We start from the raw sequence: 14,028 nt of genomic DNA on the forward strand, positions 1-14,028 counted from the left end.
CTCGCATTTGAGAGTGATTAAGCTATTGACATTGTAAATAACAATGCCGTTTCTTTAAATGTTTTAAAAACAAAAACAAACAAAATTAATGTCATGAGCAATGCCAATAGCTCTAACTTTAACAATGCCGAGACCATTGCATTGTAAATGCTTGTTAAGTTAGGAGGTAGTTTAAGGGTGGTGGGTGATAGGTTGTTTAAATGCATTAGTGAAGTGTTTTTTTTATAGGATTTATTGGAGTAAGACATTCAGCTACATACCTGTACTAATAAAGCAGCCTTTCACTCTATCATGTTATCCTGGTTTCTGCTGTGCCGTTCTGTCCAAAGCTGCAGTCCTGCACAGAGTCGGAGAACGATAATTCTGGGACAAAGAGGCTGGTCCTGATCAACTATCATTGAGGGCACTAGATGATGACGTACCCAGGTTAGGTTGCCACATCTCATCCTATGGTTAGGAGAGCCCTCCCCCCACCATTTATCCCCACCAGAGTATCCCACTTAATCGAAGACACCACCAGAAGGAACAAGGATATCAGAAATGCATTCCCTTCCTATTCACATTGCAGAGCCAGGCAAAATACCACTCATGTTTACAGAGTGACTAAAGGGCACCCCCCTCGCTAGCTGCTGGGGAAAGGGTGCTACGCCATGATCAAGCACTCACTGGTGTGGAGGTTGAACTCTCACACCATGGGACGTTAGCAGCAAGGGCTCCAAACCCAGTCAGTGGATTAGCTCTACAAGTCACACAATGTCAGCATTTTAGACTTGTGTCATGAAAGAGAAACATGTAGTGTCTCATGCTCATCTAACATTACAACCTACTGCCAAGTCTGTTAAGACTAGTGGAAACAATTGCTTCATTAATGAGGTAAAGATGTCCGCTCCAAATTGGAGATGTTACAGCTTGCGTGCTGGGGTGCCTCTGGACCAACCCCCCAGCAATTCTACTGCTCTGAGTTGGTTGATTACTTTCTGGATGGGTTTCATCTTCATGGCTCTGCAGAGAATTTTGTTTGAATTTGTTGTTGCATATGACTGTTCCACCTAGACTTACTCCAATTTCAGGGGATGTGGGTATATGGACTGTGCACCAGCGAATGCATTCATCTTCTCAGACTTATAAAAATGCTCAAAGTCATATACGCACATGGCAGCAACCCATCAGTAGCCAGTGGAATCAAATTTTGCTATTATCATATAGGACAGGAGATTTTGTCCCTTCACCATAAACTGGACACTGTTTAAGATTGCCATTTCTCTGCGACCACCAACTACATGGAGAGGCTTTAAAGCTTGTGAACTGGACGGTTTATTTCCCCTCACCCAGAGAGTCTACATCAGACATAGGCAGCATATGTAGTTCATTTAATTCCTCCCTTGAGTGAACCTTCTGGCAGCTGGTGCCAATATCCAGCAAGAAGGACCTAAGGATTTTGTCAAGTTATCTCCCTTGCAGCTGAAGATGTTGGCCTTCTGGGCAAGCATACACTGCAGGCCCTGGTTGGCAGATTCATGTATCAGGAAACCACCAAAGTCTAATTTTCTTGGGCTTCAATCCAGCAACTAAAAAGCAGCGACTCATCTAGATCACTGCGACAGGAAGGTTCAATCAACCCAATCTCAGCAGGAGGAGCAATGAGACGTTTTGCAGCTGTGGCTCCTGGGACCGTGCAAGAGGACTACGACACCATTGTATCTTCTGGCATGCTATCAATGTTATCATTCTCCAATACTGCTCCTTTGCAGCCAGTCCTGTTCATCATCTGGCACGGGTACCCTATTGGGATGATAATAACCAGCTCTCCTCTTAGGTGTCTGGCCTCACTCACTTGGCCCAGCTCCAGCTTTCCTCTTTTAGTATGCTAGACTCCTAGCGCGATGGTCACTGGCTGGGCATAACTATATCTCCATCAGCACCAGCACAGCTTGGTGTTCACTTAATTTGTTTCCACTAATAAGGTATAAACTCACAATGGAAGATCAGTAAACCAGGGCCACCAAGGACAGTTTCTGGAAACCTCCATGAGCAATTGGTACTAGCATGACACTCACATGGAAGACATAACCAGCCCTTCCAATGGCTCCAAAGACGGATGGTTTGAATACTCCTGGCATAGCTGTGAATACTCAATGGTCTCCTGAAAGGGACTGTCTGGGCCGTCAAGCTCCCGTGCCACCTCTGCTTGTTTTTCTGTCAACTAGACTTCTCATGATGCTTCTTTACTGGTACTAGGACCTACAGAAATGAAGAATACTGTTCACAATCCCTCCTGCGTCCAGTAACGTGAACAATACCTTTTATTATAAGCCGGGACACTCAAAGAAATAAAACCAAACATTGTTTTGTGTTATGTACTTGAGAAAAATGATTTGAAAACCAAGCAACCTTATAAAGTGAGACAGCAGGGCCCGCTGTGGTCAGTTCCAGAATTAGCTAAACCAAAACGCACTTTTCCTCACATAGCTTTATTTGTTGGTGCAACAATTTAGGGCTACAGTGAGACAATATCCTGGGAGGCTGAAGTTGATGGGAAGCAGGACTTGTGGCATCTGCAGCGAAGAAAAGAGGGTACATAGTATTGTTGCATAATGGTTCTAATGGTCAACACAGCAGTAGAGTACCGGATCATCGTGAGACTGTAGACCAGAGTAAGAGGTCCCAAGCACTCCTTTGTGGGCGGCAAGCAGGACTCCGTCTTTGGGAAGCCATCAACTTAACTATGACATTTTGTGGGAGCCATGACCCAAAGGTAAAAAGAACAAATGGTGCAGTGAACTATCCAAACTAAGCACAGTCTATGTATCTTCGACAGCTGGGGAATCTCTCAGACTGCCTGGCTGTTCATTTGTCGATTGGAAGGTGGATTTCTCTGAAAGTCCTTCCACAGACGGATGAAAGGAAATGAACTTATTTGAAGTGTGTTTGAAAATCAGCAGAAGGATGTGGGCCATAAATACATGGCAACATGCTCTGAAAACACAGACTTGATATACATACATGACATAACATATTTAGGCAGATAAGTAATGGGCTTCCATGTATGAAGTCTTTGTAGTGGGAAACATCCCCGTGCAATCCCCAAGAGCCAAGACACGTCCACAGGACAATTTGAAAAGGAAATGGTTGTTTAGTTGTTTCTTTGATGAGCCAATGGTTTTAATATCACCATAGGGAACACTCACCCCTGAGTGCATTACCCACGCTGCAAGGGAGACACCTGATGTTAAGAACTAGTCAACAACTGCCCCAAATCACTGCTGCCAGTGACCGATACTCCAGTTTGGGCCTGATCCAGACCAGGATCTGAAGTAGAACCATAAACAACCAGGGCTGCAGCAAAGAAAGCAACTGGACACACTGCAACATGCACTAAGCTGGCAATGTGATTTCTGGCTCACAAGGGCTTACCCATCCATCCCCGCCAGAGAAGTTAGCTTAGAGAACAGTGTAGGGGCATGATCTGCAGGGTGGTCATCCTCCTGAGATTGAAATATCGACAAATGAGTATCACTAGTTTCATGGCATTCAGTGATAACACAGATGACCAACACCTCATCAGTAGTTAGTAACAATATTCAATTGCCACTAAAGAACCCCATCAAAACATCAGACAGGAAAATTGGAAAGTACCCCATGAACCACCCTTCTATTACCTCTAATTGACTTACTTTTCACCACAACAGCAACATGCACGACACACTGGAATGCTCACAGACCCATAGCAAATGGTCCAAACAATGATTGCAGAACAAGTGCTTCTTTTTTATTATGATACAAACTTGGTGATTTGATCCTTTTCCTCTTTATTACAGGAGCGTTGAGGAAGACTTCTTATCAAACTCCACCACGGCCTGCCCAAACCACCAGAGATCCAAGAATACAGGGAAGTGCAGTTCTCGCCTCCATCTGCCACCAGCACATCGGTTCTTTCCAATTCGCTTTACGGTTCACCAGAATTCTCTATTTCTTTGGTAAGAGCTGGCCCATGAGGCTGACCACTTTGTTTCCCCTCTACAAACGCTTCTCTAGAAGACAAAAACAAGAGGGAAAATGAGCAGATAAGAAATGTAAATCGCTGACTTGTGAGAATACATTTCCTTTCATCACATCTTTTATCAGGTCACATTACGTCTGATAACTTCCTTCACTTTTAAACACCTACATAACAGGCCTTCAAGCCTTCATGGCTTCAATAAGTCACAGTTTATATGTTTAAGTCTCACACAAAGCTAATACTATTCCTCGGAGAGGTTTCTCCAGAGTACTATAGTAATCTCCCCCTTGTTGTCATCTACAGGTGATGTAGTAGACATATACAGAAAAGAGCTAGGGTCCAGCCTTTGCTTTATCAGTGGAAAAGTCACGGAGGGCTTGTACGAGTCGAGAGGGGAAATGCCAGAGCACAGTATGTGTTTCCTTGCTCTGGAGTTAAAAACTCCTAACTTCCCCGGTATGAGACTAGATTTGCTTTTCCTGCTGTCTACTCTTTAAAATGTCATGGTGCTAGGGAACATTACCTCAATCTCCAGGAATGCCTGAAGGTACCGCACCTCGCAAGAGGTCACCTGTCAGCAATGCATGGGGTTCTTTGAGTTCCCAGTAGGAATGGTTTCTGGCCTGGCAGCTGGACTATTCAGATAGGAGCAGGACTAATGCTGATATGCATATGACTGGTCTCTGCCTTAAGTGGCAGAGAGATTGAAAACCAATGGTCTTGAATGTGGCTCAAGACTTGGAGGAATCCCCCTTCACTTTTGTGTTCTCCTCAGCAATGCATGGCAATTCAAGGGAATTGTATTCTTAAAACATCCACTAAAGTCCCTAATAACTAATACAATGTGCTTCTAACCAAAGTGACCCAAATGTGCAGTTGTGTTTTATTTTTTTAAATATTTTTATTTGCATTTTTAACCAATACGAACACAACTGGCATGTCACAAATAATCAGCCATGCACCCAGGAGCCCCCCACCCACCACCCACGATGACATCAGCGTGACAATCAGTCCATCAAGATCCGGCTTCATCATAAATGCTATTATTTAGCAGTACTCTCTTATCCTCCCACAGACTCCCCTTGGGTCTAGGGCCCCCGGCCCGCCACCCATCGTCACGTGGAACAGCCTCACCCAACAGGACTATCATAATGTCAATCTGATCCCAGACCCCCATCGAGACCATGTTACCTTCTCCATTTTCCCCATACCCTGCGAAATTTCCGGGTACAGCCTCTCGCTTTGTAGGTAACCCTTTTGGCCGCCATATACATATCTATTCCCCTCCTCCACTCTCCTAGTTGGGGGGGGGGGGGTGATGACGCTCCCCATTCCCGTGCCACGTCCCATTTCACCACCACCAGGGCTAACATTGCGAAGATCAGGTGTGTGCGACTCAGGTCTACATCGTTGGTTATCCCCAATAATACAAATGTTGGTTCCATGGGAAGTGTTGCCTCTAGCACCTTACTCATCTCTCCCAGTATTTGTGTCCAGTAATTGAGGATGAGGGGGCAGTCCCAGATAATATGATAGAAGTCCCCCTGTGGGTGTCCGCAGCGGAGAACTCTGGAGTCACTGGCTCGACCGATACGGTGCAGCCTAACCCTATCATAGTATACCCTGTGTTGTATCATGTATTGGATGAGTCGGAATTTAATCGCGACTTCTCTATGATGCATCAGGGCAGCTTCCCAATCTATTGTGTCTATCTCGCCCAGGTTCTGTTCCCAAGTTTCTCTCAGTTTCTCCAGTCTATCTGGCATGTTATTATTCAGGGTCTTATACGTAAAAGATACTATCTTATTGGACATCTGTTCTTGCAGTAGACTGCCCTCCAGCGGGGCATATTCTGGCAAAGGAGACGAGAGCGCGCCCACAGACCTCCATGCATGACGCAATTACACATATTTAAAAAACTGAGTGAGGCACAGCCCGTATTCCGCCGCCAGGGTCCTAAAGGGTTTAAGATCTCCCTTCGCCACCAGGTCTCCCAATGTTGAGATTCCAATGTTCTCCCATCCTCTAAAGCCCCTGAGTTTGTGGAGCTCCTTCAGTCAGTAACAGTTCCATATCGGCATCTGCTTTGTCGGTTTATGTGTCCACCCCATTGTCTTTGTCGCTCTATCCCAGACATCTATGGTTATCTGCGTGGCCGGGAGTAATCGTCTCCTATCAGTGCCCCCATACAAGTAGTACATACAGGTACGGCGCGCCATGGTGTCCCTTTCTAACCTGTACGTGGGGTGATCAGCTGAGGCATGGAGCCATTCATTTATCGGTGACAGGCGCTCAGCCCAATAATATGCCTCAATATTAGGTAAAGAGATCCCTCCATTATACTGGTTTCTCTGAAGCGTATCCAGGGCTATCCTCGGCTGCTTTCCCAACCACAGCAGAGAGCGGAGTTCCACATTTATCATCTTAAACGTCTGTCTAGGGAGGGGGAAGTATTCATTTTGTAGGGCATACAGAAAACGAGGCATTGTAATCATTTTGAACATTGCGGCTCGGCCTAATATTGTGAGGCCTTCCATCTAAGGGCATCGTCCGCAAAATTCGTAACCACCAGCTGGATGTTTCTTTGATAGGAGAGGTTTCTGTCTGTAGTCAGATAGATCCCCAAGTACGTAAACCCAGTCTGTGTAACCTGGAGGGCCCCAGGGAGAGGGAGCCACGTCTCTTCCCGTCTTGGGCTGTACAGGATCGATTTATGCCAATTTATCGTGCAACCCGAGAAAGAGCCATATCTGCCCAGGAGCCTGAACAGTGCGGGGACCGTAGTGGCCGGCTGAGCGACATACAGCAGAATATCAACCGCATAGAGCGAGATTTTTTCTTCCTCTGTGTCAGTCTGCGATATTTGGAATCCCCGTATCTCCCCTGTCTGCCTGACCTCACAGGTCACTATTTCGATGGTGAGGGCGAATAGTAGTGGGGATAGAGGGCAGCCCTGTCGGGTCCCCCTCCTGATAGGAAAGTCGTCAGATAGTATCCCGTTCACCTTAACCCGAGCTCTGGGGTCCGCATAGAGGAGTCCCACCCATTTCGTGAATTTAGGGCCAATGCCAAATTTGATCAGGGCTGCCTCCAGGAAGGGCCAGTGTACAGCGTCAAACGCTTTTTCAGCGTCGAGGGAGAGAAACATGTGTGGATCTTCCCGTCCCTGTACCTCCATGAGCCAGTTATGGGTCCGTCGTAGATTCGGTCTAGTTGCCCTGTCTGGCAGGAATCCTGTCTGGTCCTGGTGTACCAGGGCTGAGATTACTTGGCGCATGCGGAGGGCTAAGATCGTCGCTAATAATTTAGCCTCCACGTTCAGGAGAGAGATCAGACGATAGGACGTGCAGACCTCGGGGGGGGGGCTTTCCTTGTTTATATATAGGTATGATCGTGGCCATCCGAAGATCAAGTGGGAGAATACCCTCTTGGGCCGCGTCCTTTATACAGCGCTAGCACGTGGACCATCAATAGGTCTGCCCCCCCCCTTAAAAAATTCAGCTGGGAGTCCATTTGGGCCTGAGGACTTCCCAGGGCGGAGTCTGGTTATTGCCTCTTTGATTTCAGTGGCTGATATGTCGGCTTCGAGGGTCTCCTTGTCCTCGTCTGTTAAGATCGAGGTTCGAATAGTAGCCAAGTAAGCCATGCTCTCTTCCGATTCACCTAAATCTCTGGCTTTGTAGAATTCCTTAAAATAGGATGCAAACGTCTGGACTATCAGGGCATCCCCCCTCTGTAGCTGCCCCCGGTTGCCCACTATGTTTTCTATCCATCGGGCGTCCCTTTCCTTACGGCTTAGCCATGCTAATAGTTTACCAGACTTGTCCCCAACGTCGTATAGTCTATGTAAGGTCGCCTATGCCTGCGTTTTAGCCTTGTCCGTTGCTAGGGCTCTATAGCACTGTTGTGTATCAGTCAGACGTCGGAGGACCTGTGGGTCATGTCCGGACAGATATCGTCGTTCCAAGTCCAGTATTTGGGTTTCCAGGGAGTTAAGCTCCTCTTGTGCTTTCCGCTTCCCCAACGATATTCGATTTTGGGCCCTGTCTCGGAGCACTGTCTTGTAAGCCTCCCTCACTACCACTTCCGACTGCACCGATCCCACGTTTTCTGCAAAGTACACTTTCGTCTCAGCCCGAGACCCTACATTATCTCGTTATTTTGCAGATCCATGCCGTCAGTCTCCACCCTCCACTGGTGGCCCTAGGACTCCCACCCAGCCTAACCAGAAGGGGCGAGTGATCCGAAATCCCCCTCGCCAGGTACTCCGCCTCGCTGTCAGTCCCTATTGCATGTCGGGGGAGAAAGACATAGTCCAGTCATGAATGTACCTAATGTGCACCCGAGTGGTATGAATAGCTTCTGGTGTCCGGGTGGAGTTGCCGCCATGCGTCTATCAGGCCCAATGTAGTCATAACCCTGGCCAAATGCGTAGTCAGTTCGGTTCCCTGATCGGTCCATGGGGACAGACATGACGTAATTGAAGTCACCTCCTATAATGTGTAAAGTGTCTGGCTTGTCTAACAGAATATCAGCCAACCCCGGAGAGGGTCCTGGCCTAGATCTTCGGGGGGGGGGCATAAATCGAGACTATTGTGACTCTGACTTCCCCATGTCCCCGATACTCCCATGTATGTCCCCTGAGGGTCCGTCCAAGTCGCCTTGAAGAGGGGGGGGGATTTTTTTAATCAAAATAGCAACCCCCCTGTGAGCCCGCCGTGTATCCCGCATGTGCTAGTACTGTGTACGCTCCTCTTGCCAGAAACCCACATTTCGTTCCCTTGAGGTGGGCTCCTGCAGCAGGATGATGTTGGGGCGCACTCGTTTAATGTGTGCCGTCACCAGCCCTCTTAATTTTATCCCCTAGGCCACTTACATTCCATGTGAGAATCCTGTAGGGGCCTTTTCCTGCCCGCCTGCGAGGGGTCTATGTTCAGTTAATGGAACCATCGAGTGGTGTGGTTTGAGTGTATCCCTGAAGGGGGGGCAGGTGGTGAGCGCGTATACCTGAGCGACCATTATGCCAACTAAACATATAAAATAACCCCCAACCATAGAACTATTGCAATCCCCTCCCTCCCACCCCACCTCCCCCCCCTTGACTCATCCCTGGCAAGGCGCTGGGGAATAGGCCTTAGGGCGGTGGAGGTCTATCGCCCTCCCTTACCCAACTCACGCCACAAGTTCCAACTCCTGCGGCAGTCCCAAAATCTTCGGAACAGAGACAGTAAAAGATTAAGCCAGAGATGAAGAGAGAAAATCCAAAAGGACCACGAAGAACGCAGCTATCAAGCTACCTCTAGTTCTCCGCAGATGTCGACAAAAAAGGATAGAAAGAAGAATAAAGAAGGAAGAAAATAAAGGGAGAGAGAGAGAAAATAAGAGGGAATGCGTGTCCAGCGTGCATGCTCCGGAATGTTAGTCCAGTCCACGGCCAACCTCGCAGGCCCATGTTCACGAGTTAGAATGCGGGGGTTCGCCCTGGGAAGCCTCTGCCCCTGCCTCTGCCTCAGTCAACGTTTCTTGTTCCATCGCCAGTATTTCAGCCGCCAAAGGGTGCATCGAGTGGCCCACCTCTTCTTCCCCGGAGGAAGAGTTTCTGTCTTCATTTTCAGTGTCTGGTTGGGGCCGTCCAAGGGGACGGAGCGTGCGGGCGCCCGCCAAGAGTCGAGTGAACCACCCCTTCGTCGTCTAAGTCTGCCCGTGTCCTTCAGGCCTATGGGGTGGCACCTAGGGTGCGACCCTTACGAGTCAGCCGGGGTCTTGGTAATCTCGGCGAGTCCAATGACCGATTGCCAGCTCCTCCCGAAGGCTCCGCACTGCGTGTCTGTGCTTCCGGTCTTTCCAGGGTGGGGCGCTCCTCCAACCAGTGCCAGGCATCCTCCGGCGTCAGAAAGAAGTGGGATTTGCCCAGGAACAGGACTTTCAATTTTGCGGGGAAGAGCAACATGTATTGTATGTTGCGCTCACGCAGTTTGGCTTTTACGGAGTCAAAAGTACGTCTTTGTTTCTGCACTTCCCTACTGTAGTCCGGGAAATTTATTATGCGTGTGTTTTCATGCCGGATCTCCCCCAGCTTCCTGGCTTCCCTAAGTATCATATCTCTGTCGAGAAAATTCAGAAAGGGCACTATCACGGGTTGTGGCTGCGCCCCTGCAGGGGGTCGGGTCAACAGCGCCCCGTGAGCCCTTTCTATGATGAAGCAGGTGGAGAATTAGTCCGTCGGGAAGGTGCTCTGTAGCCAAGAGTGTAGGAACTCAGGCATGTTCGTCCCCTCAATTCCCTCTCTAAAGCCCACGAAGCGGAGGTTGTTGCGTCTTGCTCTGTTCTCCGCATCGTCCACCCGCCATAGTAGGTCTTTGTGAGAGGATTGGAATTCCTTCATACCTTTCTGTAGGTCTTGCACTGAGTCCTCCGCCTCGCCTAGCCGCGTCTCCGTGACCCTGTCCGCCAGATTCCTGAGGTCCTGTCATAGGCGCGATACTTCTGTGCCCACTGCGCCAATTTTACCCTCCAGTGCCGTCCTGGATGCCTGGATCGCCTGGAGGAGGGTATCTATATCGGAGCGGGTGATCGGGCGCTCCTCCTGGGGGGGGGGGCTATGACCTTCGCATACTGGTCCATCTTGCCCTGCCGTGGCGGTTTCGGTTCTCTGTCTTTTCCCATATTAGATGGCTTTAGGCTTGAGCTGGCAGTGCTATCTCCTAAACCGGTGGCTGCAGTCTAGCCCGGGGAGGGAGCGCAGTCTTGTATTACCAGCCCACCCTATTGTGCACTCTCTGTCCTTGATGTGCAGGTGGCCCCCCTTACAGGCCTGTACGTGGGCGGCCTCCCGAGGATATTGTGTGGCGGGCGGCTCCCCGAGTGGGCCCCACAAGGCCCGTCTCGCTGTGGCACTTCTGCTGGTCTCGCTCAACTCCTCATGGGCCTGCGCCCACCAGCCGCCCAAACACGGTCCTCTTCAGCCCCCGACACCGGCCAGAACCATCCGCTCTTCAGCTGCCCCCCCCCCCCGGCCAGGCTCCCCCCGAATCCAGGCTTGGGGACTCCGCCGCTCTCCGGCCGTCCCCTCCGTCGCCTCCAAGGGGAGCAACAAAGTACAAGCAGACAGCGGGAGACAGGGGGCCGACCCGACGTTCCAGTCCACTATCGAGTCTTACCTCATCTTCTCTGAGACCCGGTCCTCAGGCACAGCCTTTCGCCGGTCCTTCCCTCTCACGGGTCACCTCACCCGCCGTAGAGTGTCTCGCTGGTCGCTCTCGCTCTCCCGGCCCCAGAGCCAGGCCGTCTCACTCCGCTCTGCCGTACAGCGGATCCGTTGTCACCTTTCGGTCCCAGCGGGGGAGGGGAGCTCTTTTCCCGGCTTGCGGTGCCCCGCAGATACCAGCCGTGCCCCCAAGGACCACACTCCACGCAGACAGATCCAGATGGGGCTCGGGGGTAGCTCACCTCGGCGGCTTTGTCCCCCACAACTCCACAGATGACTGCTCTATCACTCGGGTCCGCTCTCCTCCTCCTCAGCTCCTCCACGTCGGCATCTTGGGGCTCCCTCTCGGCGGCAGAGCAGGTCCGGATATCGGCCTCCGGAGCTCGCCCAGGCGATTTATTTTCTTCCGTTCTCCAGCATGTCTGCGGGATTGTATGGTAGTCCACGGGTCACCGGAATCAACGTCGGATTAGGCTTTCAGCCGGAGCTCGGCAAAAGCACGACTCACTCGGCCATGCTGCTGGCCACGCCCCCCAAATGTGCAGGGTTGGTACAAACCAGTTCGCAAACAAATAAGTTAATAAATCCGTTATGGTCAGTGCACATCCAAACAAATTTGATACACTCCCCATTTAGGAAACCCAAGCCACCTAATGCAAAACCCTTAATGCAAAGTACAAACTGAATTCATACAGGAGCTACTGTGTTGAACTTAAGTGGATCTGCATCAAGTCCCTTTAGTGGATCCTCATCGAGTTACTTTTATCCCAGTTAGGTCTCCATAGCAGATTGAAATTCACTGGATTCCACACCCACCAACCCTTCTTTGTAGGATCCACTTGAAATTCACTGGGTTCCACACCCACCAACCCTTCTTTGTAGGATCCACTCACCCCTTACACTTTGAGTAACATAACATAAAGGCATCCTAGGATGCTTAGAGAGGCAAATCTTTAGAAATATGTACTGTAAAGGAATAAGATAACAATAACAGCAGTGAATTTGAATCTTACATTCTTTTTCACTTGGCACACCAGAGAAGGTGTAGGCAAAGTACTCCCGCTCCTCAAGCACCTCCTTGAGCCGTCTGGGATCCATGAAGAAATAGACATACAGGTTTCTATGTTCACAGCACTGACTGTGGAGAGACGACATCTTTTTTCTCTGGTCTTCACAGTCATTACTGATGAGGTTCACCTGAGCAATCACGTCAAGAAGCTTGTCAATTGACTCAGATAGCTTCTGTTGAAGGGGAAAACCATATAAGAAGGGAAAGTAAGTTGACAGAGAAGCCAATTTTAAATCTTTACATGATTTCTCAACAATGCTCGTTATTGTATGCAGGGGATTAGTTACAGGAAAATCAACAATAGAACATGCTCTGGAATTGAAACCACACCATGTCCCTAGCAGGCACCAAGGCAATCAAAGAGTAGAATAGCCTGTTCTACTTCAGTCAAGCAAATATCATTATGCCACCGTGTCTAGCCTAAAGCATGAAAAGCTTAAATGTTTGGCTTACACTTTTTCACAATTCAACTTGAAAGTAAGTGGGCCATATTACACTGGAGTGGTTTTCCCCTTGAGATACTCAGCAGCTAAAGTTGACACTAAAGATTATATTTCCCATCACGCCTGCACAGGAAGTGACATCACTGATTTCTCACCAAAACAGTCTCTAAAAGAAGCAGCCAAGCAAGAAGACTTCATTTTCCATCATCCATCTGCACAGGAAGCGACATCACTGGTTTCCTGCCCACAGCATGCTGCTCTCCGCTCCTCTCCCAGGACCTACTTAATTTCAGCTTTAACGCAGACTTATCCGTTGGAACAGCAAAGGCATGCCAAAGTCCAGTTTGTTTGCACCCATCCGCGCCTGGACCGTGCCCAGCACCAGGGACCCTGGTTTCTCCCCTTACCCAATGCAACCCTGCCAGGATCCTTCATTCTTTCAACCACAGCCACCAAAACTGCTGCCACACAACACGGAAGGAGCGTTCACATGTGCCTACTGTAAGTTCTCATGCATTCTACCACACCCTATACCCACCACTCCCACACAAACAGCACCCCACTCGCTCAAACCAGCCACCGGCTCATACCACCTACACAACACACCACACTTGTATGCATGCTCCTCAACACCTGCTCACTCACCAAACATACCACGGAGATATGGGACCCACTGCACAACCACGCTCAAGACCTGGTCTTCCACAGTGAAACATGACTTAAACCCTCAACCTCTGCACCAGACATCGCTACAGCTATCCCCACCAGCTACAAGATCACAAGGCAAGGCTGTCTGCACAGGACTAGAGGTGGAGTCACCATCATATTCAAGGGTACCATCTGCTGCACCAACTACACAGACACTCCCACCAGATATATGAACACCTCACCTTCAAGATATGCATCACAACCAACTTCTTCCTGGAAGTCACTTTCAGCAAACCCATCCCGCATCACCATAGACCCAACACCCCCTGGAACCGTTCTGCACAGCTGGAATAGCATCACAGGAGAGGAGTCGGCTTCTTTCCTCCCCCTGCACTGGCCGGAGCATGCCAGCAACTTTCCAGAAGCCATCAAGGATCTCAACAGCTGGATCACCACATGTACAAGCACCTGGCTCACTTTGTGTGCAAACCAACGGCAAGAGCCCGATCACATGCCAGCTGGACAAAGAAAAACCTTGGCTGAGGAAACGCCACTGCAAGCAACTAGAGTGCAAACGAAGAACAAGTCAAGATATCCCAGATATAGAAATCTTCAAATCATCTTTAATAGGCTACCACCAGCAGAAACGGAACGCACGCAC

General features: G+C 49.4%; 1 protein-coding gene across 4 annotated transcripts in view; it reads right to left on the reverse strand.

The window, feature by feature from the left end:
- Nucleotides 1-3,747: 3,747 nt before the first annotated feature.
- The window catches only part of LOC146821059 (HAUS augmin-like complex subunit 3), a 291,423-nt gene continuing 281,142 nt past the window's right edge, over nt 3,748-14,028 (reverse strand). For all 4 annotated transcript variants that reach the window (XM_085612014.1, XM_085612013.1, XM_085612016.1 and 1 more), the window contains 2 exons: nt 12,221-12,449; nt 3,748-4,031 (listed from right to left, as the gene is read on the reverse strand). In XM_085612014.1, the coding sequence (XP_085468140.1) occupies nt 4,030-4,031; nt 12,221-12,449 (231 nt within the window). In that variant the 3' untranslated portion in view covers nt 3,748-4,029. The remainder of the gene's footprint in view (nt 4,032-12,220; nt 12,450-14,028) is intronic.

Source organism: Triturus cristatus, chromosome 6 (genome assembly GCF_964204655.1).
Source record: "Triturus cristatus chromosome 6, aTriCri1.1, whole genome shotgun sequence".
NCBI lineage: Eukaryota > Metazoa > Chordata > Amphibia > Caudata > Salamandridae > Triturus > Triturus cristatus.